At 34.9% G+C, this 27,759-nt stretch overlaps 1 protein-coding gene across 22 annotated transcripts in view; it reads right to left on the bottom strand.

Annotated features, from left to right (window-relative positions):
* The window catches only part of NSD1 (nuclear receptor binding SET domain protein 1), a 163,357-nt gene that overhangs the window by 41,260 nt on the left and 94,338 nt on the right, over positions 1 to 27,759 (bottom strand). For all 22 annotated transcript variants that reach the window (XM_056811681.1, XM_056811665.1, XM_056811673.1 and 19 more), the window contains 7 exons: positions 23,614 to 23,738; positions 23,232 to 23,499; positions 22,281 to 22,390; positions 8,241 to 8,316; positions 4,530 to 4,642; positions 3,425 to 3,568; positions 1,241 to 1,364 (listed from right to left, as the gene is read on the bottom strand). In XM_056811681.1, the coding sequence (XP_056667659.1) occupies positions 1,241 to 1,364; positions 3,425 to 3,568; positions 4,530 to 4,642; positions 8,241 to 8,316; positions 22,281 to 22,390; positions 23,232 to 23,499; positions 23,614 to 23,738 (960 nt within the window). The remainder of the gene's footprint in view (positions 1 to 1,240; positions 1,365 to 3,424; positions 3,569 to 4,529; positions 4,643 to 8,240; positions 8,317 to 22,280; positions 22,391 to 23,231; positions 23,500 to 23,613; positions 23,739 to 27,759) is intronic.

Genomic DNA, 27,759 nt, shown 5'->3' with positions numbered 1-27,759 from the left:
ATATACTATTTATGGATAAATTCTAAATAACTAATTTGATATAGTATCTTTTCATCCTTAAAACAGCTCTTGAGACAGATACGAGATATATTATTATCCTCCAGTACAGTTGATGAAAATGAGACTCAGAAGTGACAGTGATACACTGGGGGGAAGTGGAAGATTTTACCATAGGTCTTTTCTGGATTTAGAAGCAGCTTATACCCTCTATACTACATTGGCTTTCATCTAGAAATTATAGTTTTATATTTGATTATTTAAATGTTTTTATTTGTGGTCACTAGACTTAAAATGAAAATCAACTGAAAGCAAATAAATAAAATAATGGCTGTAATAATATTAAGACCACAGACTTCACTTGGTATAGGCTAGGCCCTTAGTAACTTCTACTACAATTACAACTCACTTGTGATTTTATGAAATTATGAAAGAAAATGCTAATTTGAACTGCAAGTACCCACATCATTTTAAAAACAGTGAACAAAATTAAGTTCTATGTCTTTTCTAAATTTTATACTTTTCCATGGGCCTGCATAGGCTATTACACATATGGAGTGCTTAAGAACTGTTTGCTAAATTTTATAACTATATGAAGAAAAAAGTTCTGAAAAAGATACATTTAGGATTGGCTTGACTATGGGCATTTTTGTGATGAAAGTATATTACCATAAGACTGTAAAGACTGGATGATATAGCAATATCAAACTTTAAGGAGTATCAGCTAATAATTGGTAAAAAAAAATCTTTACAAAGGAAAAATGAAAATAAAGAGCTTCAGATAGAAGACAAATTGTTACCAGACTTTATTGTCAATAATGTAGACCCCTATTACATTGCAATTCCATTGATATTATAGTATAGATGAACATGAACTCCATCCTGACTCTGCTAAAATAAACCAGGCATAAACACTGAAAAAAAGCTAGGAAATACAGACCAATTTTAGGTATATCTAAGGAAAATTTTTGAAAGAAAATATGGTTATAATTAGAATAATATGGTTGTATACATTTATCTAATAAAACTTAGGAGGTAGGATAGATAGGATCCTTCAATGGTCCCTTGTATTTTTGATATTCTATTGCTCGATGATTTCCCTGTGGTTGTCAACATTTCCCATGAAGCCCAAAATCATATATTATTTAAAAATAATTGGGATACTCCACTGAAAATAAACCCCAGAGAAGTTGAATTCAAAATTCACAAAGACAGTAGTGAGCATTTTCTGTGCACAATATACCTGTTCGACATTCCTTGCAGATAAATTTGCCTTTTGGCATCTCTGTCAGGCCAATACACTCCAGGTGGAAAGCACCACAACACTGAGCCTCACACAGCAACAACTCACCCACTTTTTCACAATTCTGTTTAGGAGGGAAACACATTAATCTATAGAAAAACTTAAAGTGAACAGTATTTATAGCTATAACTTGACAAATGACCATCAAAGTGAAATAATGATATTTCAAGTATAACCAAAAACAATTTTGTTGGTATGGGCATTCCTCCCAGTAGTACATATTTAAATTCCTCCCATAATTTAGTAAATTATTTCATGAGTTGTTGGGCTCCAAAAAAATGTATCACCTGCTGGCTATTCTGTTATTGATAAGCTTCTCTATACTCATATATAAGTATTAGATAAAAGACACACAGTCTGTGATTAGGCTTGTAGATAGAGGTTTGCCCTAGAGAGCCCAGGGTTACATTCATGCCATCATAAGACATCAGAGCAGGCTGCGTTAAGGTTAGTGAGAAATATTTAGAGGAGCTATGATTTTGTCAACATAAGTCTTCCACATATGCTAATGAGACTACATTCACTTCCATGCCTTTTTTTTTTTTGAAACCCTTACCTTCCTTCTTGGAGTCAATACTGTGTATTGGCTCCAAGGCAGAAGAGTGGTAAGGGCTAGGCAATTGGGATTAAGTGACTTGTCTCTAGGCCTGGCTCTCAATACGCTGAGCCACCCAGCTGCCCCTCACTTCCATGTCTTAATAGTTTCATAAATTCACTATCTTGTAGCCAAGCACCTAAATAAAAGTTTTGATTTTTAGTTGTTAGATTAACAGTTGGACAACGGGCTAATACTTGAATCCCATTCAACTTAATAAGCAAGGTATGAGTCTGACTTCCCATGCATAGGATTTAAGAATCCTGCATAGACTTCATGTTATGATGAGAAATTATAAACAGGCTAATGAAAGGTATTCTAAGGCTTTAGTTACTGGGAGCCATCAAATCCACGCTGTTTGACACAGTCACATGTGGAAACGAGGGTTGCAAAGTAGCCCCAATAAGGATGGAAACACCCACTCAGTCCCCTCTGTGTCACTATTCTCACTAATTCCCTTATTATTGGAATTGTCACCCAGGAGAAAATAGATGAGAGCAGCATGCTTGCAGGATTAATACAGATCTCTCACTCTATTCCGCCCCCCCCCCCCCCGATATCACCAGGAAATCCCACTTACAAAATTAAACCTAAGGATTCTTATGTACCCACTTAGATAGAACTTTCTTTTCTAGGTATAAATTTTCTGGCAAATCTGTGCTCAGAATTTCCCACCCCCATGAACAGACCAAGAACAAGCTTCTCCAACGTAAAACTGGGCCATGTTGATCCTACCCTCAGACCCCGCACTTAGCAACAATGTTTTGTTGATTATCTCCTTAGGCTTCACATTTGTTGTTAGTATATATAGAAATATGTATGTTGAAAATGAAACATGTGCCAAGTTTATATGTAAACACTAGGGTATAAAAATAAAGCCAAGTCTGACCAAGGCCGAACAGTTACTGTGAGGCCTAAAGCAGAACAGTTATTCGTGAAACCTCACTACAGGTTGTAACAATAATTGCTTCCCATTCATTCTTCCGCTGACACCATCCCACCTCCAAGAACCTCAACCTCTGTGGGAGGCTGGACCACCAGAGCATTTAGTAATATGAGATTTTGTCTGTGTGATTCTACCCTCTACTGATGCATATTAAAAATCCTCCATATCTTATAAGATGCCTTCACCATAGGTTGTATCTAACAAATTTGTACAGTGGTCAGTTCCCTAGAGATATCCAACCAAACACAGTTATTTTAGAACTCAAAAAAATACATAACAAATACTAATAAAATCCACTGAATATGACTGCTAACAACACTAATTCCCCAGATAATTTTTATTATATCTCTTTGTACTTTAGAATTAGACATTTTAAGAAATGATCAATACTACATAAAGAAACAAAAGTATATATTTAAGTTATAGGGCAGAGACTGAACAGCCAAAACACTGCTTATAAAGCAGGTCCTGACAACAAGTAGTCTTCATTTTAGTTGATTTGACCACAATTCTTTTAGGAATAGGGTCTTCTTAAGGGTATATTTTTAACAAGAACACATTCAGCACACAAAAAAATTTCTACCTGGCAAACATTTTCCTTGAGAGCTGCTCCTCCACCACGTTCAGCCTGCATCTTTTTTGATACAGGCATCCCATGATCATGTTCCACACTCTCTTCTATGGAATCTTTCGGGCTTGCAGTAGTACCAGGAGTAATTGGTTCTCCCTTGAAAGAAAAAAAAAAGCCCAGCACACTTGGATCATTGATATCTCCTCCATCTGACCACCCCCTCCCCACTGGGCTGCTATTTGTCTAACCATAAGCACTTACAGATGTTCAGCCAATCACGCGGGCGGACTGCATGCAATGTTAGTTCTAACCCTGCTGTGATTGGGCAGGTAGTGGGCGCCTCATGCCCTGGCACTAACTGCTCTGAGGCTGTTCCACTGGAACTTTTTGAGCTGTTCCATTTTAAGGTTTCACTAAGGGAGAGAAAACATTCTTAAGTTCATTTGATTATTTATTTTTCCTTCCAAGTTGTGTTTTCTAAAAAATGCACCATTTGGGCATTTGATATTTTTTTTCCTGGAAAGAAATGGTCCTTATCAAAGTTGGTTTGTATGGACCTGAACAGTTCCAGGACTCCCTGAAATGACACCAAAAAGTCTTAAAACATCAAATTTACTTTGATGCCATGTAAATGAAAAAACTTTTATTTTAAACTCTGGTTTCGTTTTTCTCCCAAACTAACACTATATATATATATGTATGTATGTGTGTGTGTGTGTGTATGTATATATGTGTATATATATATCAATTCTTTGAGGTTTTAAAAATATTAGTGGAAAATTAGCATGTGTTGGTCTTAAGTTGGCTGAATTGTTTTCAATGTGGAGAATACAAGTGGAATAAATATGAATTCCACTCACAACTATAGGATTATTTAAGATGAAATTTTAGAAAAAGTTTGCTCAATAATTTTGCTATATAATCAATCCTCACACCTAAAGCACATAATTATGAGACCTTTAGAAAGATCCTATGATATTATTTATGCAAATGGATCCTATATTTTATGTGGCTGCTTCCTTCTATTAATATTGTTATAGGAAGACTAGAGAAAAGAGAGGTGATTGGTAAGGGAAGGTTCCATTTGGAAGGGACATATCCTAGAATCCAGCTGTACCTCAGAATTTTGAGCCTCCCGTGAAGAATCTTCATTTCTCACTTTCTTACAATGTGCTGCAACATGCCTTTGCCTCTTTCGCTTCCTTTGTTTTTCAAAGACCTTGTTTGTACCTAGAACAAGAAATTATTAACAACAAAACTATTATTCACCTGTTAACTACTTTCCAAGGTAAGAGATCACACTGAATTGTACTACTGAACAAATAAAATATACTACTCACTGACATTTCCCTAAATGTTGTTAATAAAGACCATAACTGAAATGTATTTATGTATTTGTTTCATGCCTTCTTTAGGTGACTAGTGAGGAACATGGATTATTAGCTAAATACTAAATCATTGGTTAAGTGTTGCTATTCATCAAGAAACCTAGCTAGTAGATTTCTACGTACTATCAACAGATCTTCAGGATCATGAAAAAGGAGAGAATGCTCTTCTCCACAGAGGCTCTTTCCTAATGTCTCATGTAATTTGAGAAGGAAAAATTAAGATAATATCACTCACAATTCAAGGAAGAGCAAAGAAAGGTTTTCCAACAGGGAATGTATAACCATTTGTTTTGAATGTTGAAAAAGGAATTCCTATTTAGGCTGATATTAAAACAGATGACCTCTAAGATTTCAAATCTATATTTCTATGATTTTGTAGACTCTTTTATGGGTGCTAGAAAAAACCAGATAAGGTCAAACAGAACTAAAAAATTATTTTGTTAAAAATTAAAATCTTATATTAAGCTGTTTCTACATTTTTATAGCTTATTTTAGGATGTAGAAGGGTAAGAATTTTTTACTTTTTGTCTTAAAATTACTTTCTGCTTTAGTATCAATTCTAAAAGAGAAGGGCAAAGTCTAGGCAATTGGGTTAAGTGATTTGTCCAGGATAGCACAGCTAAGCTGCCTCAAAGGCCTGAAATTAAAAAAAAAAAAATTTTTTTTAAGCCCTTACCTTCTGCCTTGGAGTCAGTACTGTGTATTGGCTCCAAGGCAGAAAAGGGGTACGGGCTAGGCTACAGGGGTTAAGTGACTTGCCCAGGGTCACACAGCTGGGAAGTCTGTGAGGTCAGATTTGAACCTAGGACCTCCCGTCTCTAGGTCTGACTCTCAATCCACTGAGCTACCTAGCTGCCCCTTAAACAATGCATTTTAAAAAAGTTTAGTGTTGAAAAATTACTTAATTTAACTTTATATACTGACATGTTGAACTGTGAAGGCATTAATGCTTCCCAATATAATTGGGTAGTAATAGATTTCAAGTAATTATTTAAACAAAATACTTTAGATATAAAGGCCGAGGATTACCAGATCATTGTTCATATGGAAGAAGTTCCCTAGGACAGAACATCAGGACTCTATTTTTAGATGTCATGAGGTTAAGATTTTTTCAGTAATTTGAATGAAGATATACAGAAGGTATACCAATGAAAATAAAAAATGATAAAACATATTCATTGATATAATTAAGTTGCAAAAGAATCTTGAAAAGTAAGAACAATGGCCTAAATCTAAGAAGGTTAAGATGTAATGGTCATTTTTTTAAAATTAACTATAAGTATGGAATAGATGAGACACTTAAGACAGTTTATTTGAAGAATTTTTTTTAGATTTAGTGTTACCTAAGGCCCAATATGAGACAAGAGTGTAAAATAGAAGCAACAAAAAAGTTAACATGATCTTGGGTTGCATTAACAGAAGCAAAGTGTAAAATGGAGGTGAGAGTCCTTTTGAAAATGATCCTAAACAGAGCATGGCTGCCATACTTTTCAGTTCTCAGAACTATATTTTACAGAGGACTTTGACATGGTAGAACATAAGCAGAGAAAGGAGACTAGAGTGATGTAACAACTCAAAGCCTTGCTATATGAAGAGATGAGGCAGCTGACATGAAGAAAAAGAAATAAGAGTTATTCTGCTTAATTCTAGAAAGAATGATAGGTAGAAATAGAAGGTAGATTTTTGCTCCAAATGAGGAAAAACTTCCTACAAAAAGCTGTTCAAAAAGGTGAACTGGGCAATAGAACTTGGCATTTCAAAGGACACTGGACAAAGGCTGAAGACACCATACTAGATGGCATAGTACATTAGTTCACCATTTCTAATAGTCAATAGCTCTTGGCTAATAACTTAAAAAAAAAAAAGGCAAAAATCTCGATACCCTCTATCTTAGAATCAATACCATGTATTAGTTACAAGTCAAGAGAGCAATAAAAGCTGGGCAATTGGGATTAAATCTAACAAGATAAGATTTAATGGTCACGTGGTTTTTAAAAAGTTAATTATAAAAGTACTGACTATATGAGACACATAAGACAGTTTATTTGGGGAAAAAACCCCAACAAACCATAAATTTAGTACAATTTAAGGCTCAACATGAAACAAGAGTGTGAAATAGAAGCAAAAAAAAGTTAACAAGATCTTGCCCAGGGTTATACAGCTAGGAAGTGTCTTAGGCTAGATTTGAACCTGGGACCTCCCATCTCCAGATCTGGCTCTCTATCCATAGTCACCCAGCTGCCCTTAGGCTATCATTCTATGGCATCAGAAGGCACACCAGGAAAAAAAATGTTATATAAACTAAGTCAGTTAAAGAAACACGTAAGACCAATGTCTGCACACTCCCATAGTAAGTTTTTCAGACTTTTTAGGAATCTTGACCTATGATTCAGGTGTGGGAGCTAAATATAGAAACTGTCTCCACCAATTCAGATCAGCCACTGTAATGACATTTAAGAATCTCAGATACTGTGTAGAACATGGAAAGGTAAGTGAATTTCTGTGGTCACAGACACATGTAGCAGGTATCTTTGCCTAGCACATAGTATGTACTCCTATTCTCAAAACAATTGATTAGCTAATTAATTGATTTAAAGTCCTAACTTCCAACTTAGAATCAAGACTGTGTGTTGGTTCCAAGTCAGAAGAGTGGTAGGCCTAGACAATGGAGGTTCAGTGACTTGCCCAGAATCACAAAGCTAGGAAGTGTTTGAGACCAAATTTGAACCCAGGACTGCCTGACTCTCAATCCACTGAACCATTCAGCTGCCCACTTAGTATGCACTTCTTATAAATGCATTAAATAGCTAGCCAGCAGATGCAGAAGTTAACTTAGTTCTTCCTGAATGCAAAGCTCTTTCTCAGTATTCTTAAAAAAAATGTAATAACCAATATTTTATTCTCTACAAAATTTAGTTTCAAGAATTTTGCCAGCAACCGAAGCTATTCAATTCTGCAATAAACCAGACTCTTCTGAAAAGACCACATGGGCAACTATATGCCTAGAGAAGGGGCTGTGGGAATTTGTTCAGCGATGACCAGGCAGAAGACCTGAGTCTATTTTCACCTGATGTCTCTTCAGGAAAGGCTTTATAACATTTTACTAATGACATGGAAAAGGAGCTCAATATGCAAGAGGGCAGTATGCACCTATTCCTATATAGGAACCTCGAAACTATACCAAGTAGCATATTGGGGGCATTTTGAGCTGAAATTTTCAACTACCTCCCCAATTTAACTAAAAAGTACTATTTGTGGGGTATCATTAAAAAAAATTCTAAAGCAGAATTGTAGAAACCTCATTTGATGATTAGCTGTTTCTTTCTATACAAATTTAAGTAATCCTAGACATGATACATCCCCAAAAGGAACACTATTATAAAAGGTACCACAGAAAATATTAATATCCTAGATATTTCTTTTGTTTCCAAAACACTTACCTTCACCAAACTCCAAAGATGTAAGCGTTGTACATGATCCAGAAATATCATTCTCCAAGTGACCAGTATTATAACACTGTGTAAGAGCAAGATAAATATCATCTGAGTTTTACAATATAGGAGACCTTGTTATAAACAGAGGAACTTACTTTACTAATGAAAGGCTAAATGAGAAGTTAATGAGTAGGCAGAGATAATGCTTAGTTTGACTACAGAAGTAATTATTACCTAAGTGATCATAAGCAAAACATAAGCAGAACATCTCTATGATTCAGTTTCCTCATGAAGAAAATGAAGGAGCTTAATGAATTTTATGTGTAATGGCCCAACAATAAATTACACACACACACACACACACACACACACACACACACACACACACACACGTATATATGTTACATATATATAAAACTAATAAAAAGGAGAAATAACTGAATGGAAGCAAGCTACATCCTCATTGAAGAGATTAAATCATGTGGCAAAAAACTAAAAGCAGGACCTTTTTCATTACAAATCTATCAAGAGAGAATTAGCAATTAATAAGAGGAATGTAAAACCCTGTCACGTAGCATTTAAGTTTCTGTGCATAGTAGAGGCTGGTAGTACTATAACTGTAAGGTGGAAAGTTCTTTTGGGCTCATAAATTATTGAGAAGAATGGCTTAACATAATTCCAGATAAAATGAGATGATGTATTTCAAGGGTCTGATAAACCCCAAAATAAAAAATTTAAGTTATTGTAATTATAATTAGGTTTACTAAAACATACATTTCACATGAATGCCCAGGACACAAATAATCAAGATTTTGGGATAAATGGGCTTTCTCCTCCATAGCCATCATACATTAATTAGCTTGTTACCTGAAGGATAAAGACGCCAGGAAAAAAGACAGTAACAGGTAAGCAGAATTAGCACTATATTACAATGAAAATTCTGAACACAGTGAAATAAGGTACTTGAATTTCCAATTCCAGATATTAATCCGTCTTAAAAAAATTTAACAACTCAGAAGAAAACATTTTATATAACAAACTCAGTTGCATGTGCATATATATTTCCTCTGGCAACACAGACCACAAGTGATCTAAGTATTCTTAACCAGCAAACTGCCAAAAATGCTTGATAATCATTCTTCATCTGGACCTTCTAATAGTAGATGGATATAAGTGTAACACTGAGGTTGTCCATCTATTACCTCTAAATCTTCCTGTATGATGAGGCAACCTATTTTTCTGATGATCCATGTCAGGAATAATGTGTTTTTTACTACTTAAATTCATTGATCTTACATTTCAGCTTACTTATCCTACATACATACATCAATTACACTTTGGGTAAACCAACAATTTTGAATCTTCTGAGACACTTTTTAAATAAGACATCAACAAAAATTAGAAGAAATAACATTAAAAAAAAGGTATGCTTCACTGTAGGACAAGAGGCTCCCTAAAAGCAATGCATAATTTCCCAAATGCAACATAACTTTCTCTTCCTTCCTATTCAATTCTGTACCCAGCATTCTGAATTCTAGTCCATGATATATATCATGTATCAGACTATAGGACTAATGGGAAGTCTATCCAGCTGCACAGCATATTCTGGACAACCTGTTTGAGTTTCCTTGTGTGGCTTTTGTTGTTTTGTTTTTATGACTGATTATGATTCATAATTTTGAGGCATCTTTACATCCCCATAATGCATCCAAAGTTGATCAAAATAAATTATAATTTCTGAAAAAACAGAAATTACATTGCAAGGAATTCTCATCAATAGTCCTCAATCGAATTGGTCCATAGGGTCTTTTTCTATCACTACTTTAGGTATCAAACTACATATTTCTAATAAAAGACAATTCTGCCAAAAGAATTATTTTATTATTTTGGAATGAAAGGGTACGTATAGCTTTACTAGACCCCATATTATATTATGAAAAAGTTATCACCAAAATCATTGGGTACTGATTTTTAAAAAACCCAACAAAACAGAACAAAAAACCCAGAAAAGTAGATCAGTGTAACACAGAAGATAAGGAAAAAAATAAAAAATAATAATAGACTAGAACACCTTATAGGGGAATATCTATTTGACAAAAATAGCTAGAAAACAGTAAAATAGTTTAGCAATTAGAATATAGATCAACATTTTAGATAACATACCACAAGAAGTTATAAATGGATATTCATTAAGAATATAAAAGCTTATTCCAAAAAACAGAGGGAGATTTCTTTCATAATTATGGGGTTGGGGTTCAATAAGAGAAATTCTTATTCAAACTGGAGATTGAAGTGATCATCAACATCAAAATGAAAAACTTAAGATCACAGATTTAGAGATGGAAGGGCCTTAACCAAAGTCAACTACATGATCTGTAAAATATAAAGGGAATAAGCACAGATATGACAAAAGGCCACTCCTTTGGCATTAAGAGTTAAAAGTTATCAATTGTTTTGAAAAATTGAAAATATGGATGAACACATGAAAATAGAGGCAGTGTAATTTAGCGTAACACTGCATTTAGAGTCAGCATATGAATCATAGTTTAATGTTTAAATATTGATTACCTGTATAACCTTTGCTAGTAAATCATATGACCTATTTGGGCCCCATCTTTAAAATGGGCTACCCAGCACAATTAGGTCATTTCTACTCTAAAAGTGTGATACTATGAACATATTCCATGTCACTGATAATAAGAAAATTTCAAACTGGAAAAAGCGAACAATACAAGGAAGGTCACTGTTGGAAGAGCAATGGGAAGACAGAAACATTCATACACTTTTATAAGACAAATGTAGTACTGCATAGAAGGAGAACGAGAGATCAATATAATTAATGAACAGTGTTTCAAATCTTTTAATTAATTAAAATATTGTCAAATTGACTAGTTATTCATCCATTAACTCAATCATCAGGACCAAATTGGATTTACACCTGGGATGCAAAAATGGTTCAACATTAGAAGAAAAATCAATGTAATGAAAAACAATCAAACTCATGATAATTTTGAGAGATTAAAAAAAAACATGCTAAAAACATGTGAAGTGTAGGAATAATGGGAACTTTTTACGATCATAAAATTTATCTATTTAAAATCCAAAGCAGTGTCATATGCAATGGGGTACACTAGAAATTTTACCAATAAATAATGGAATAAAACAAGGATGCCCATTCTCCCCTTTATTATTTGACTAAATTCTGGAAGTGCTAGCAACAATGACGAGTTAAGAAATTAAAAAGCATTATTAAGAAAGGAGTAGATAAAATCATTTCTATTTGCTTAGAAAAATCATTAAGGTCACTAACCAAGATAATTCATCATTTCACCAAAGTTGCAGATCACAAAATAAACCCTCAAAAATCAACAGCTAACAAAACCAAAGAAGTAATACTAGAAAGGGAAATGCCATACAAGCAACTACAAAATATATAAAATGTTTAGTGATCAATTCTCCAAAGCATACAAAATACTTGTATAGATTCTATTACAAAGTGCTCTTAAAAAAAAAAAAGGAACAACTCATCTGGGGGAATATTCAGTGATCCAGCTGTGCCAAAATAAAAATGAATGTTACTAAAGTTAATTTACAGTTTGCATGCCATAGCAATATGTTATATATTATTCAGAGATACAATAAGAGATGTTTTCTTAAAAATCGGAAAGAGACAACTACCTAAGATAAAACAATTAACTTTCCTGAAACTGGAAAACTAATGAATAAATGGTCAAAGGATATGATCAAAGAGTTCTCAAAAGAAGAACTACAAACCACATGAAAGAATGTTCCAAATGGCCAGGACAGATTGTTGCTGTAGAGTCACATGGGATCAGATGCTTTTGCTTAACTCGTTTTCTTTATGAAAAGGTAGGGTTTGATTCTTTGGATTGGGTCTGAGACAATCCAACAAGTGAATCCAGAAGTGAGAGTGAAAACACATGGCATCAACAGAAAAAAATTTTTTTTTAGGACAAAGGGGTTTCAGGGGGCTAGATGACTCAGTAGATCGTCAGACTGGAAAAATGAAAGTCTTGGGTTTACACCTGATCTCAGACACTTTCTAGCTGGGTCCTTGGGCAAGTCACTCAACCCCAACTGCCTAGCCTGGTAATGGCAAACCTATGGCAAAGGTGCCAAAGATAGCATGTGGAGCACTCTCTATGGGCACACCCACAGTCACTGGCCAAAATTTGTTCATAGAAAGCCAGAAGGATTCAGGATGAAGCTATTCCCCTACCCCTCTCCAGGTGCCTGAGGCCATTTTTCACATGACCTACCCCTCTGCCCAGCATTTTCTCGCTCGCCTGTCTGGGTAAGGTGTGGGGTGTGTGGGTGTGGGTGTGTGTGTGCAGATGGCAGGCTGTTGAATCTGTGGTAAAGGTGATGGAGTTGGAGGGGAGCTAGATTTGAGAGGAGCATACCTCATGGCATAGCACGTAGCTAGAGGGGAGTAGAGCACTAGGGCAACTCTCTCCCCCCTCTACCTACACACCTCTCATCACCTGCCTCTCTGCCCAGCAGCCCAATGGGAGTGTTTCCTCCCTCCCCTGGCTGGGGTAAGAGGAAGACTGGGGAGGCAGCAAGGTACTAAGAGGGGGGAGTGGGAGGTGTCTGTTTAGGGGGCAGTTTAGGGGGCAGAATGGGGGCAGGACACAGCACTCCATCTCTAAAAGGTTTGCCATCACTGACCTAGTTCTTACCACTCTTTTGCCTTGGAACTGATACTTAGTATTGATTCTAAGACAAAAGATAAGGGTTTTAAAATAAGATCAAACAAGGGGACATTTGGTAAATAATACCAATTATAAGCAATGTTTGTGTTTTATACCAGTTAGATTTAAGTAAACAAGTGCAATTGATGTTTGAACAAATACTGATTTTGGACAAGTATTTTGGATACTAAGCTTAGAAAACGAGAAAATAAATTTTCAGCTATCTTTCTCTTTAGTTAATAAAAATTATAAATTACACCAAGCAACTAAGAGCTTTAGAGCTTAAATTAGAAGAGCACTTCTGGGGGTGAGTGCTTTTAAGGTAAACATTCTCTAATGACTGTCCAAATGTGGACAGTATTGATATCATTAACAATTATTCATGTTTCTATTGCACTTTAAGGTTTACAAACCATTTTCTTCATAAACATCATATGATCTTGGTAATATAAATATTATTACTCCAATTTTTAAAGGTAATAAAAAATGGGATCTTAGAGTGATTAAGTAATTTATATATCTGGAAACTGACAATGTCTATCAGAGAAGCTCCAGGTTCTCTGTTCACCTAATTTCCACAATCTACCAAGGCACTTTCCATAACCTAGTCATCAGTGCACAGTTTGACAGGTTTTGGGAAACTCCACAAAAGGCCCCAATATTTAGAGGTATATATTTCACAACTAACTAATTTGTCTCACAGTTTTACAGCAGTAGGAGTTAGGAAGCAATCTTGACCAGGCTATAGGGCTATATGGCCAAAACATTTAAAAGGATCTTCCTTGTACTCTACCAAACATCGTCGTTAGCTCAGATCCTGTCCTCCAAACTAAAATTTGATTCTATTATTTGTTCCTGTACAAAGTCTGATACCTAGCCCTAGGTCCTTAGACACTGGTATACTTGTGTAGCATGAAACTAGTCCTTGCAATCTCGGTCATTCCTCAACCTCACAGACTACTGAAGGATGAAGGTGAGCTGGGAAACAGTGCTGGTAGACATTTCCAGGAAGAGGGTATGCAAGGTGCCATGATATGAAAATTCATAAAGGCAAGATAATAAGAGACTCAAGAATAGTTCAGATTTCCAGAATGTAGAAAACCTGGAACAAGAGTACAAGGTAGTAAAGGATATTACTAAACGTCTTTCACAACACTGATATTGAGAGTTCCTTCTTCTCTTCCAACTTTTATCCAACAAAGACCTATGTCATTTATGAAACTAGTCACCTTGACCACAAGACCCATATTTCTAGCATTATTGTAAAATTCTCCTAACTGATCTCTTGAACTATCACTTACCTCCAAACCAACCTGTCCATACTAGTAGAATGACTTTCCAAAATCTGGGTTTTGCAAGAAGTCCCATTCAATGTCTCTATATCTCTTCTATTTTTTTTCTTCCCTTTCTATTCCCATCGTCAATTGCTAGATCTAGCAAGGAAAGCTATGGGAGTAGATGGGAGCAATAAAAAAGAATAAGGAAAAAATTATTTGGTTCATTCAGGAAATAAGAGAAGATAGGAACTTGATAGGAACAGAGGATATGTTCTAAGAAGCCATGGGGAGAGAATTCCTATTACGATAGCTCTTAAAAAAAGAAGTAGAGTACCTGGGTCCTACATACCTATTCCAGCAAAATTATAATGCTTATAAAATTGATGACTTAAGAAATACAATGATAAAATTGAAGTTAAGTGATCTCCACCCCAAGAGTTTGCCAAAAAGACAGCCAGAAATCCACAGGCAATAGGAAAAGTGGCTCTAGCAATGAAAGCCCAGGACAACTAGAAATTGCAAGTCTATATATTTAAAAGCAGCAGAAGTCAAGCCCTCCCCTGACAAAGTTCCAGCATAAACAACTCGGGAGGCCTGAGAAGCAGCAACCGTCAGGAATACAACACAGCTTGTATGGCTTAAAAGGAGCAAGGAACCACAGATTCATCCTAACAGGCCAGGACCAAAGGCATTAAGGTCTCTAACTTTCTGACAAAGGTGCCAGTTAGGACTCAAGATGCAAAGCTCAGAACCTCAAAGATCCAAAAAGCTAGAGTTCTGATCATGGGAAAGCAGAGGTCAATGCAAAAACCCAGAGGACCCAGCAGGACACCCTGATCCAAATAGGAGGCAGATAGCAGAGTCTAGCCCTGGCTTGGTCCCCCAAGCTCCCTTTTTCAATTTCCTAAATTGGGAACTTAATTCCTAATTCAAGGACTAAAACTAGAGATAAGTAAATCTAACACTGACCAATACAAAAAAAATTAATACAAATCTAGATATCCATAAAAATAAGAGTAGTTTCACAATAACTTCAAGCAGAGGCTTAAAGGGGAAAAGGCATTTTTCTAACACTATCTAAATATTTAGATAAAAATTTAAAAAAAAAGAAAGAAAGTTAGAAAGGAAAAAACCAGAAGGAAAATAAATATCTTACTTAGAACAAGATAGTAGTAAACTATATACCCAACAAATGGACTCCCTGAAAACAATAAACCAAAGAGAAATCAATGACTCCATGAAATAGGAATATTCAAACAAAATAAAAAGCCAGGGAAAAAAATGAAAATGTAAAGATATCTAATAATCAAAAAATACTGATGTAGAAAGAAAGTCATTTGAGTTTGACACTACTGGTTTTAGAGGTAATCTAAGGCACCTCCTTAAGTTCTATCTTTGTATCTAAATATATAACCCGAAAAGCAAAGATCTAAGACACTACATTTTCAAGAAATCACCACTGAAATCTGATAAGATCTATTAGAACCTAATTGGAACCTAAGTACAGAAAGAATGAATCTACCCATTTACCTGCTGAAAGGAACTCAAATGGAAAAAGTGCTAAGAATTTCATAGCCAGAAAGAAAAAAAAAACTAGTAAGCATCCAAAGACAAGTAGTCCAAGTACATCTACTTTCAGAATCCCATAAAATCTGGTAGTTTCTATAATAAATAAGAGGAAATCCTAGAATACAATATCCCAAAAGGCACACGAGAAATTTACATTGAAGACTACTGACCCTTCCAAGCCGTATCATTCTCCAGGGAAAAACAAAAATAAAAACAGGCCCTTAATGGAATAAGGGACGTTTAACCATTTCTGATGCAAAGAATGATATGATTCTCATAATTGGAATATGTGAAAAGTCAAAAACATGGAGGAAGGGATGGACATTGATGAACTTTATTGTTATTTGAAACAAACTAAAAAATGGTTATAAACAATATATATTACTCCCCTCCCAGTTGATTATTTTTAAAAATATCAAACTTTAAAGTGGAGATAAAAGAAGGGTTAAAGGCTTAAAGAGGAAGGGTAATAGCAGGAACAGATTAATCACAAACAAAACAAATTCAGTTTCTGAATAGAAGGAGGGATATTTATAGAGAACTTAAGGAGGTGCCTAAGATTGCCACTTAGACCAGTGATGTAAATACAAATGAGGGCTGCTAATCCACAAATAAGGATCCCTGTGGGCTGCATAAGGACCTAGCATTAAAATGCAAATGTTATTTATTTTGTCATATTTCCCAATTACTTAAAAATAAACAAACAAACCTTAACTCCACTTTAGAATCAATACTGTGCATTCATTCCAAGGCAAAAGAGTGGTAAGGGATAACAACTAGTGTTAGGTGACTTGTCCAGGGCCATACAGGTAACAAGTATCTGAGGCTAGATCTGAACCTAGGACCTCCAACCTTCAGGCTTTATTCCACTGAGTTACCTAGCTGTCCTTCCCAATTATATTTTTACCTGGTTGGGGTACACTTGAGATTGCTGAGTCTGCTACTCTGTTTTAAACAATTGGGAACTATCTGAACAAATTGATATATGAATGGAATACAATACATTATTATGCTATAAGAAAAGATCAAACAGGTGATAGAACCTGGCCACTGTTTGTATTTGTTTTGCTTGACTTGGATTATTTTTTATACAAGGATTTTCTTTCATTCTTTCTTTTTTTTGTTGTTTATTAAGGGGGAGGGGGGAATATAGTTGAAGAAGGGGAGGGGAGTAGGGTGGTTAGCAATAGTAATCCAAAAAAAGAAAGCCATCATAATATTTTTTAAAATGAAGAGAGAAGGAAATTCAGAAGCACAGACAAGTTGTACAAATGAAAGTAATATGAAGGTACTTTTTAAAAATCAAAAGCAAATAGTAATATTAGGAGATTCAAGATTTCACACAGAATATTTTTTTCTATTTTGCTATGTATATAAGAATGTTATTTTTCTTGTTATAAATTTTTTAAAAGTTCATAGGAAATAAGACTGGTTAGAATTATGAGGAAAAATTGAAATTTAATGTTTTGATATTTGTAGGAAAAGAACTAGATATAGGTTGGTAGAACAAGGTTTCAAATTCTGGTCATCATAGATGATCCGTATTTGGCCATGGGCACAGGCTTATGAGAAGTCATAAAAAAACTACATTAAGAAAGGGAATTTAAGGGGCCGGTAAGTGGCTTAGTGGATAGAGTGACAGGCCTGGAGTCAGGGAACTTGTGTTCAAATCTGGCCTCAATATATTTCCTGGCTGTGCAACCCAGAGCAAGTCATCTAACTCCTTGTCTAGCCCTTGCCCTTCTGTCTCACAAGTGTTATGGAAGGAGGGAGAGAGCAAAGGAGGAAGGAAGAGGGGAAAAGGGCATTTAAAGAAAAGAAATATTTCTAAAAAATTATAATTGATAAAAGACCAGATGTTGTGAAAAATGATGAAGAGGTCAGAGATAGTTTGGATGTTTTGCTTTAGAGTTAAATTGTGAGAAGAAAAGGGATATAGTTAAAAAGATGAGGACAAAAGATAAATTGCTAATTTCAAATACAGGTGAAAAGGTTTTACATATAAAAAAAAATCAGACAAATCAGATTAAGTAAATAATCTTTGCATTAAAAAATCTCTGATAAGGTTCTTATTGCCAAGATACACAGTGAAAGCAACATAAGTACATAAAATCAAGAACTATTCTCCAAAGGAAAAAAAATTAATATTAACAAGCATTTTTCAAAAGAAATGCAAACTATTAAACTTAAACCACATAAAAGAGTGTTAAAAATCAACAATAAGAGAAGTGAAGATCATATCAACTCAGAGGTTTTTTTACCACATCAAAATGCAAAGATAGAAAAGCTGGAGAAGCATTAGAGAAAGATTCACCAAAGACAAGCTTGCGTGGCTGATGTAACTGTGAACTAGTCCAACCATTCTAGAAAGCAGTTTTGAATTTTGCTTTACAAAAACTAGCGAATATAAAGAGTAGTGAGGTGGTTTAATGGATTAAGAGCTAGGCCTAGAGATGGGAGGTCCTGGGTTCAAATCTAACCTCGGACATTTCTAGAGATATGACCCTGGGCAAGTCACTTAACATCAGCTGCCTAGTCCTTACTGCTCTTCTGCCTTGGAAGCAATATACATTACTGATTCTGAGACAGAAGATAAAAGGTTCGTGTTTTTTTGTTTTTTTAAAGTGGCTACCATGTCTATATATACCTTCTGACTCAAGAGAACTATATACCTTAAGGCAGTGATGGCGAATCTTTAGAGATTGAGTGCCCAAACTGTAACCTTCACACCCATGTGAGACCCAATCCTCCTTACCCCTGACAGGGAGGAAGGAAAAGCTCCCATTTGGCTGCTAGACAGAGGGGCGGAGCATGTGAGAAATGTCCTCAGGGATGGTGGAGAGGGGGAGGGGAGCAGCCCCCTCCAGCACACAAGCCATAAGGCATGTACCTCAAGACAATCAAAAAGTCAGAAAGAAAGTAACATTAATACAAAAGAAGAGGGCCACTATCTAATTTCTTAAAATGTGTAGAAAAGGAAATTCAGAATAGAGTACAGGCAAGAGGTACACATAAACCAAAACTTAATGGTAAAATTTTAGTGGTAGCAAAAAATGGGAAACAAGGTAGGTGCCTATTATTTGGGAAACAATTTACAGATGATGATATGTAAAGTAACAGAATACTGCTGTTCAGTTGTATCTTTCTCTTTGTAACCCCATTTGGGATTTTCTTGGCATAGATACTAGAATAGTTTGTCATTTCCTTCTCCAGCTCATTTGAGAAATGAGGAAACTGAAGCCAACAGGGTAAAGTGATTTGCTTAGGGTCACACAGCTAGTGCATGTTGGAGGCCAGCTTTTAATTTCAGAATGAGTCTTCCTGATTCTAGAGCAAGCACATTATCCACTGGACCCTGTAGCTGTCCAGGAAAATATCAGCATGCCATAATAAAGAATGGATACAAAATCTTTAGGTAAGGATTGCAAGCTCTATATACGAACATAAGATGCAAAATGAAGTAAGCAGAAGCAAGAAAACAATAAACACAATGACAACAATAAAGTAAATAGAAAGAACAAAATAACAAAAAACTCAATGACCCATAGCTGCATGGAAAGAGTTGAGAAACATTAAGACACTGAATAGCCCTCTTCTTTGGAGGTATGGGAAATCAACAGGTGTGGAACATTTCATATAAAGACCTATGGTTGTGTCAGTTTTGTTCATCTACTTTTTGATCCTTTTTTATTCTGTTACAAGAAATAGCTTGCCGAGTAGGGGTCCTGTTTATTTCTTTTTTTGTTTTTAATGGACTAAAAGCTCTCATAAAAGTAAAAGCTTTTAGAATCATGTTTCCTAATTCCTCCAACTACCTATCATTGAAGAATAAACTATTTAGGATCATAGACCTGGAGTTGGAAGGCACTTAAAAGGCAATCTAGTCTAACTGAATTTTGCAGATAAGGAATATAAGATGATATAAGGAGATGATGTGACTTGGCCAAGGTCACAGAGGGAATAAATTGTCCAAAGTGAGTATGAATGTCTGATTCCAGAGAAAGTACTCTTCTAACACTGCACTAGTATTGCCCCATTTGCAATTTTTCTTCTATGGAGGGTCATGATGATCAAATAAGGTCATGAGTACCAACAGAATATAGCAGTAACAGTAATATCTGGATTCAGAAACAAACAAATGCTTTCTTTCTCATGAAGAAATTATTGCTTTGAGCATGAAGCTTCAAATTCCACAACTACATTTCTGGTGTGCACTAACATTAAATAAGTAGTACATTTCATTCATGGAATCACTTTGTTACCGGGAGCCGCTCCATAAAAATTTAGGCAGCAACTTTCTATTGTTTTCAATAGTTTTTTTCAATGTTTGACACTAAGCGACAAAACTAAAGTATGAAGTAGTTTGATAACAAGATCCTAACCAAATTATTTATTCCCTTTGATCCAATAATCTTGATACTATGATTACAACCCTAGTAGTGTTATAAATGGGAGAAAAGACCTGTTTATAATGAACTATTATAACTAGTTGCTATAGTGAATAGAGAGGTGGATATGGAGCTGGAAAGGCCAAAATTCTAATACGGTAGTATCCTTTAGTGGCTATATGACCCTTAGCAAGTCACTCAGTTTGTTCACCTCTAAAATTGTGGTGATAACAACAACCACCAGACAAGATTACTGTGAGGATCAAAAGAAACAACATGTGTAAAATACTTTGCAAACCTTAAAGTGATATGTTACCTATTATTAGCAATTCCAATTATTAAAAAAATTATTATTTCCAATTAAGAAATATGGAGTCATAAGAACAAAAACAGAAAGAGGCACACTGACTAAAACTATATATATAATTTTATTTTTTAAAACCCTTACCTTCCACCTCAGAATCAGTACTATGTATTGGTTCCAAGGCAAAAAGAGTGGTAAGAGCTAGGCAACAGGGGTTAAGTGTCTGGGCCAGATTTGAACCTAGGACCTCCCTAGGATCTATCTCTAGGCCTGGCTCTCAAACTACCGAGTTACCCAGCTATCCCTTAAAACTATATGTATTTTAAAGAATTTACTGGTTATTTTGATGCAACACCTTTCCCAACAAGTATCCAAACTATACCTTTCTCCTTTTCTTATTTAATAACATGCTTCGGGTATATCTTCCAAAGTGGAATTCCTGGATAGAAGCAAATGAATTTAACTTGCCTAATTCCAAACTGGATTTCTCCAGAACACTTCAAAGCTTTTCATCAGTTATTTAGCCTGCCTCTTTCCATAGTTCCTCCAAGGATGAGTTTTCTCACTTCACTTGATGGATAATGGAAATAATACCTTAAGATTGTTCTTGCTCTGATTTTTTTTTTGGGGGGGGGGGGTAATTCTGAACATTTATTTTACATGGTTATGGATGGTTTCTATTCCTTTATCCTTTAGTCTCCTTCCTGGAGGAGGGCTCTTAATCTTATAGATTTTCAATGCTCTAGAGATTTGGGGTGTCAAGATTTCTTTTATAGATATTTAATACAAAGATTGTCCCCATCTATATCTGAAAATCCTTCTGATTTTATCTGTATTGATATCACTTATTTATTTATTTAAACTTTTTTTCAGTTTATGTCAATGAAGTGTGTGTGTGAGAAAAGATCAATGATATCATCTATATCAGAAAATGAATTCTTCACAAGAACTGTAAGAAATTTAACAATCACATTATGTGCTTACACTTTTATTGCTAGTAGTAGCACCACTCATATGTGTATATAAAATATAATTTACCATAATATATATTTATCTCCAGATCCAGCTCTCTATTTACAATAGCGACTAGTTATAATAGTCCATTGTATCTTTATCCCAATAATTCAGACATCTCCCACTTCATTCAAAAAAATGTATACTATCTATATGCATATTAAATGCATATTAAATAGTACTCACATATAACATATGTGTATACATATATACACATATACATATTATAATAGTGACAGTATTCACTATAAAAGGTTTTTAAACAATCTAGGAATTGATTTTCAATTTTTGAAGTTCTATTCCTTTGGTTTTTATATTCCTTAATTACTTTCTTTATTTTTTTTAATTCTTACTTATCTTAGTAACAACTGAGTGAGAAGGACAAACGGTAGGCAATTAGGGTTAAATGACTGCCCAGGGTCATGCAACTAGGACGTGTTTGAAGCCAGGTCTTCCTGACTTCAGACCTGATGCTCTATCCATTGTACCACCTAGCTGCTCCTATTACCTTAATTTCTGAACATATTCTTTGACCATTCTCTGTCCAGTCATTCCTTACCATGAAGAATTTAAAAGAAAACAATCAGTTCAGCTAAATTAACGAATGCCCTGAGTGACTTTGAGACTATTTGTAATATTCCACAATTCTGAAAAGGGAAGAGGTTCATTTTCTCACCTCTTCTTGGAGACTGATTTTTAAATCATTTGATTACCTTTCAACTCTAAGGATTCAAAAAAGAAAACAAAAACAAAGAAATAACAACAAAAACAACCCATACCTTTCTAAGGAGTGTCAAATCCCCTTTCTTGGGCATAAATCCAGGGTCCAAATCATTGGATTCAAGGAGCTTTTTTGTAGGCTTCCTCTGACGCTTACTTTCATAATTTCCTGAAATATAATTTCTCCTTATTAGCTTAACATAAAGATTGACAAAAAAGCTAGGTAAAAGCTATTAATTTTTCAAGTATAGTACGATAAGTCAAATCCAACTTATACCCAGCATCACATTTATGAGTATACTCAAATGATTCAATCTACTTTAAGTAGGTTTTCTCTCTCTCTATTCACTATCTGAAAAACCAGCCTCTATGTAGTATAAAAAGAACAGTAATAAATATATCTCTAAAACACATCAGCTAAAAGGTAATATTGTCTCTACTAAGACTATAGTACATTTGTGTTTAAATTCCTTTTTTTCACACAATTTTGTGTAGTGTTGAAAAAATTTGCTTTCCCCTAAATCTGAACCCTGAAATGATTCCAGAACACATAGGGCCATTAAACATTTCAATGGTGCTAAATATTTATTGGTCTCTTTTTGCCACATCTGTTTCTCATTTGAGCACAATTCACATTGGACAAGAGATATCAAAAAATGCACCTAATATGCTACAATACTGAGATGACCGGAAAACCCTAAATATCTCTGTATGTTCCTTTACCTCTTCTCCTAACACTTGTTCAGAAAATGTACCACTATTACTAGCATTTTATTAAGTTGATTTAATGTAAGTCATTGGAACAACTCAAGCTCATTACTCAAACACTCGTATTTTACAGTTGTCTGACAAGTGAGGTTTGGAAAGCACAAGTGACAGGTTCAAAGTCACCAACTAAATTAGTAGTAGAGTTGAGACCAAATCAAACCAAATGCTCCTGACTCTCAATCCAATATTTTTTACACTCCACATAGAATTAGTTCATTCCACATACTCCACACATTCCTTACTTGGTTTCAATGAAGGCTCTTCTGAATCCAGTGAAGACCAAGAAGAAACTTCACGTGTGATTGGCACAGACAAGGTCAGTTCTGGCAATTCTGCATTTCCACCTCCAAGTTCAGACTGACCTATTGGTCCTTCCAAAAATGGAGCCTCTCTCTCAAGAACAGGCGGATCCTCTTTGGTTGAAGAGCTCTCTTCCACTGGCTTATTCTGGAGATCAGTGCTAGGTTGACACTGTGTAGTCTGAACTTCATTTTCTTTTAAGGAACTTACCTAACAACAATGAAAAACAATCAAAACAGCCAAGTTTATAGGATGAAAATAAAAAATTGTAAAAGCATATATCAAAGAGCAGTTGAAAAAAGATTGTAAAGAATTCATACTCACCTTTGGCAACTGTTCCTGTACCTTCTTTTGTTTTTTCTTGGGGGCAAATATCTGGTCATATTTTTCTGTATATTCCAGAAGCCACTTGCTTGGTTTCCTAAGACGTTTCTTCTCTGAGTGCGCAACTAAAGAAGAAAAAAAAACAGAATCAACACTGAACCCCAAAGCATGAAACCATTTTCCTTAATTTTCAAGTTCCTCTATAAGATATTAACATTACTTGTAACTTTTTTTCCTTCACAAAAACTTATATTCATGAAGGTTAAATGTGAAATGTGAAGATTTCCAACAAACTAGAAAAGCTTTGAGTGATACCCTATCATATTGTATGAGGACCAAAATAGTTAAGTACATCATCACAAGTTGAAAGGTGATACATTTTTTGGCAATAGCAATTTGATGAACCTAATTACTAAAAAGTTGCAAGGATCACAAAATATAATTAGTGGTGAAAGTACCCAAAATGATGAAATCACACATATTTTGAGATATGATGAAGCAGGAGACTTTTTCTTCAGGATTGAATTTGCATATATTCAAGCACCAAGGTAAATGATATGAAATTTTGAAATACTTTTGTTAAAAGGAAAAAGACATGTAACTAATTCCATAATCTAGGATACAGAATTGTCTTCCTCAAAAATTATTCAACAGATCCAAGTAAAACTTACAAAAAATACTTAACTACAATTTCTACCTTTAAATTTTCTACGTGCAATTGAAAATGTGTTTAAAGTAAGAATATACCACAACCCAGTGAGGTTAAGTGCTATCATTATCCTCATTTTACAGAAGAGGAAACTGAGGTCAAGTTAAGTGGCTTGCGCAGGATCACAAATTAAGTTCCTTAACCTCTAAACAAACAATTAAGCTTAACAAAATATATCCCAACCTCCAAGAGGATAAATGGTAGGATAGAAAAAACACTGATTTTGGAGTCAGAGGTCCTAGGCTTTGATACCAGTTTTGTATTTAACAGCTGCAACTTGGGCAAGAATCTTTGCTTTTCTGGACTTGGAGTAGATGACCCTTGAAGTTTGTTCCAGATTCAAATGTTATGAATCTTACTCAATTACTACAAATGTGTTCTTTGAAAGGTGTCAATTTCCAGAAATGACAATTAAATATAAAAGATATCCAAAAACATATTTTTAAAATTCTATTACACATCTAGAAAGCAGTTCATATAGCTATATAATCCTACTCCCTTAATTACACAAGAGAAAATTGAATCAGGGCCTATCTATTTTGCCTTTTCTTTGAACAGCTATACAATCCCAAAATCATATAGCAAATAAGGAGTCAGAGACAGGACTTAAATGCCTGCCTTTTAACTCCAAGTCTAGTGTTCTTTCCCACCAGTATGCTACCTCTACTCCCCCTTTAGTCCCTTTGGTAGGAAAGGTACTCATAATATGTACTTTTATTCCTTAAAGTACATGGTTTCTAATTAAACCAAGTCCTGAGTGAGAAAATTTTTACAAATATCTCTTGTTATAACTCATCACATGTCATAAACTCCATAATAATAATATATTTGTGTTATCTGACATTACTACCTTACTAGGCTTAAGTTTCAAAACAAAAGATCCATCTTATTTGTACCCTCCACAGGCTCTAAAGCACAAAAACTTGCATATAGAATTTTTAATTTTTAAAATTTATAATTTTTAATGATTTTTATTAATTTTAATGATTTTAATAAATGATAGGAATTGCCTATTTTCATTGAATACTAAAGCAGAAAATGAAGAAATTAAGAAAATTAAGTCTAGAGGTCAGGTAATTTGTTCAAAATCACATAGCACACTTGGAATATAAATCCAGTTCTTTTTGACCCTAGAGAAATGGTTTTTTCCCACAATGGCAGCAATTTTACTCATAAGGCTTGCAGGGTGCTTTCCTCTGAACAGCACTGGGGAAGGGGAAGGGTTAGCAGAGAGTAGAAATATTTTTGTCATCTTATATAACTATGACTCAGATGTAAAATCTAATTATTTATATGAACATCTTAAACACATATGGTACTAACTTAGAAGCAGTTCAAACCAGACTACATGAAGATTTTTGCCCAGAACTTGGTAAAGGACTGTAGGGTTTAGAGGTAGAGAGAGAAATATAGAGATTAAATACTGCAGGTATATCATCTCAGAGTTGGGAAGATCAAAGTTCAAAAAAGAGAACTGGCTTGCCTATAGTCAAAAAGCCAGACTTCAAATACAGATATTCTGACTCTAAGTTTTCCCCCCACCCCACTACATATAAAGATAGTAATATAGTTACCAGTTCTGAGGACTATCCTAATACACGGTCTCTTTGTTCCAAAAGCAAAATTAACAAATAAGGTCCACAACAGAAACTCATTTCTTTCCCTTTAATTTAGTTCTTACTACTAGAAAGAACATTTCTATTTCAGCACAGACTTTATGTTTTCTGCAATTCAAACACTAAAGTCAATGCTTCTGTCAATTATACTGATTACTTGTTATGTGGTAGCTAGGATTTTATATAGCACTGGTTTTCAAAGCACTGAGTACATATTGCTTCATTTGATCCTGACAACACCACTGTGAGAGGTTAAGTGCTCTCATTATTATTATTCCCAAATTTATAGATGCAGAAAATGAGTCTGAGAGGATCAGTGACTTGCCCAAGCTCACAAAACTAGAAAACACGAGGAAGGATTTGAACTCAGATCTCGCTGACTCGAAATCTGGCATTCTTACCCCCACTGTGCAACCTAGCTATTGCTACTGTCAACATATCTAATTTTACACTACAATTGCAAAATTATTGCAGGCTGTCATTCCCATATTTCCCAACATTCCAGATGGAATGGCAACTCAGGGGAGTAAAAGAATAAAAGTAGGGATGGAGAGAGAGACTAGATATTTCCACCCAGGTCAGTGCTTTCAGGAAAGAAAAGTAAGGGAGGGAGATCAATGGTCTTAGAACAGCCAGAGACCTGGGTTCCAAGCCCCAAAAGCCACTTACTAGCTAAAAGACTTGGAAAGTCATCTCATTCCTAGGGGATTCAGTTTTTTTATCTGAAAAATAAGGGAGTTGTGAACTACTAAACTAAATTATCATATGCACTGGAAACCAAGGTTTCTGAATCAGATATCTTTACATAGTTCCATAAGAGAGTTGGTGGGCAATGGTTGTGGTGAAAAGATGAGACATCAATAACAGCTGCTTTTGGTTTTTTTTTTTAATCCTTACTTTCTGTCTTAGAAGCAATACTGTGTATTTGTTCTAAGGCAGAAGAGCAGTAAGAGCTAGGCAATGGGGGTTAAATGACTTGTCACAGCTAGGAAGTCTCTGAGGCCAGATTTGAAACTAGGACCTCCCATCTCTATGCCTGGCTCTCAATCCACTGAAGCACCCAGCTGCCCCCAAGTTATAGTTGTTTTTTTAAAGAAACAAAAAACAAAAAATAAAGTTGGCTTAGATCAAAAGTTCTTATCCTGATGGTCTATAACTTCTTGTCATTTTTAAAGAAACATTTTGATAACATTATTCCAATACAATTAGCTTCCCTTTTTATCCTGTGGATTTTATGCCTTTAAAAATATTATTCTGAGAGAGATGGTTAGGGAGTCGAGACTGTCTGAAGAGTCCATGACACAAAAGGAATTAGGTCAATGGTATCAAACTTAAATGGAAATAGGAGCTACTAATCTCTCAAGGCACCCACCAACTTAGAAAACCAGATATTAATATTTTCTGTGTTTTCTTGCATTTTAATTTATTTTGTCACTGAAAAAGGAAACAGAAAACAACTCCAGTATCTTTGTCAAGAAAATCCCTTGGACAGTATTGGCATGCTATGGTCCATGAGGACACAACTAAACAACAACAAATTATTTTGTTAAACGTTTCCCAAGTATATTTTAGGCTGGTTTGTAGGTAAATGTTTTTAGCTGCATGTTTGACACCTCTGTTTGTTTAAAATCTCTTCTACTTCAACTAATTTATTATTCCATGAATGTTAGCTATTTAGGCTAAGCTTTGTGTACAGTCCTGTGATTTTATTGCTGTAGGAAAAATTCTCCTTACCAATGCATATTAACAAACTTTATGAAACTATTAAACTTAGATTCAGAATAACCTGAGGACACTCAAAGGTTAAATGATTGACTAAGT

The sequence above is a fragment of the Monodelphis domestica genome, chromosome 1 (assembly GCF_027887165.1).
Source record: "Monodelphis domestica isolate mMonDom1 chromosome 1, mMonDom1.pri, whole genome shotgun sequence".
Lineage (NCBI taxonomy): Eukaryota > Metazoa > Chordata > Mammalia > Didelphimorphia > Didelphidae > Monodelphis > Monodelphis domestica.
This window is presented reverse-complemented; position numbering and strand designations above follow the sequence as displayed.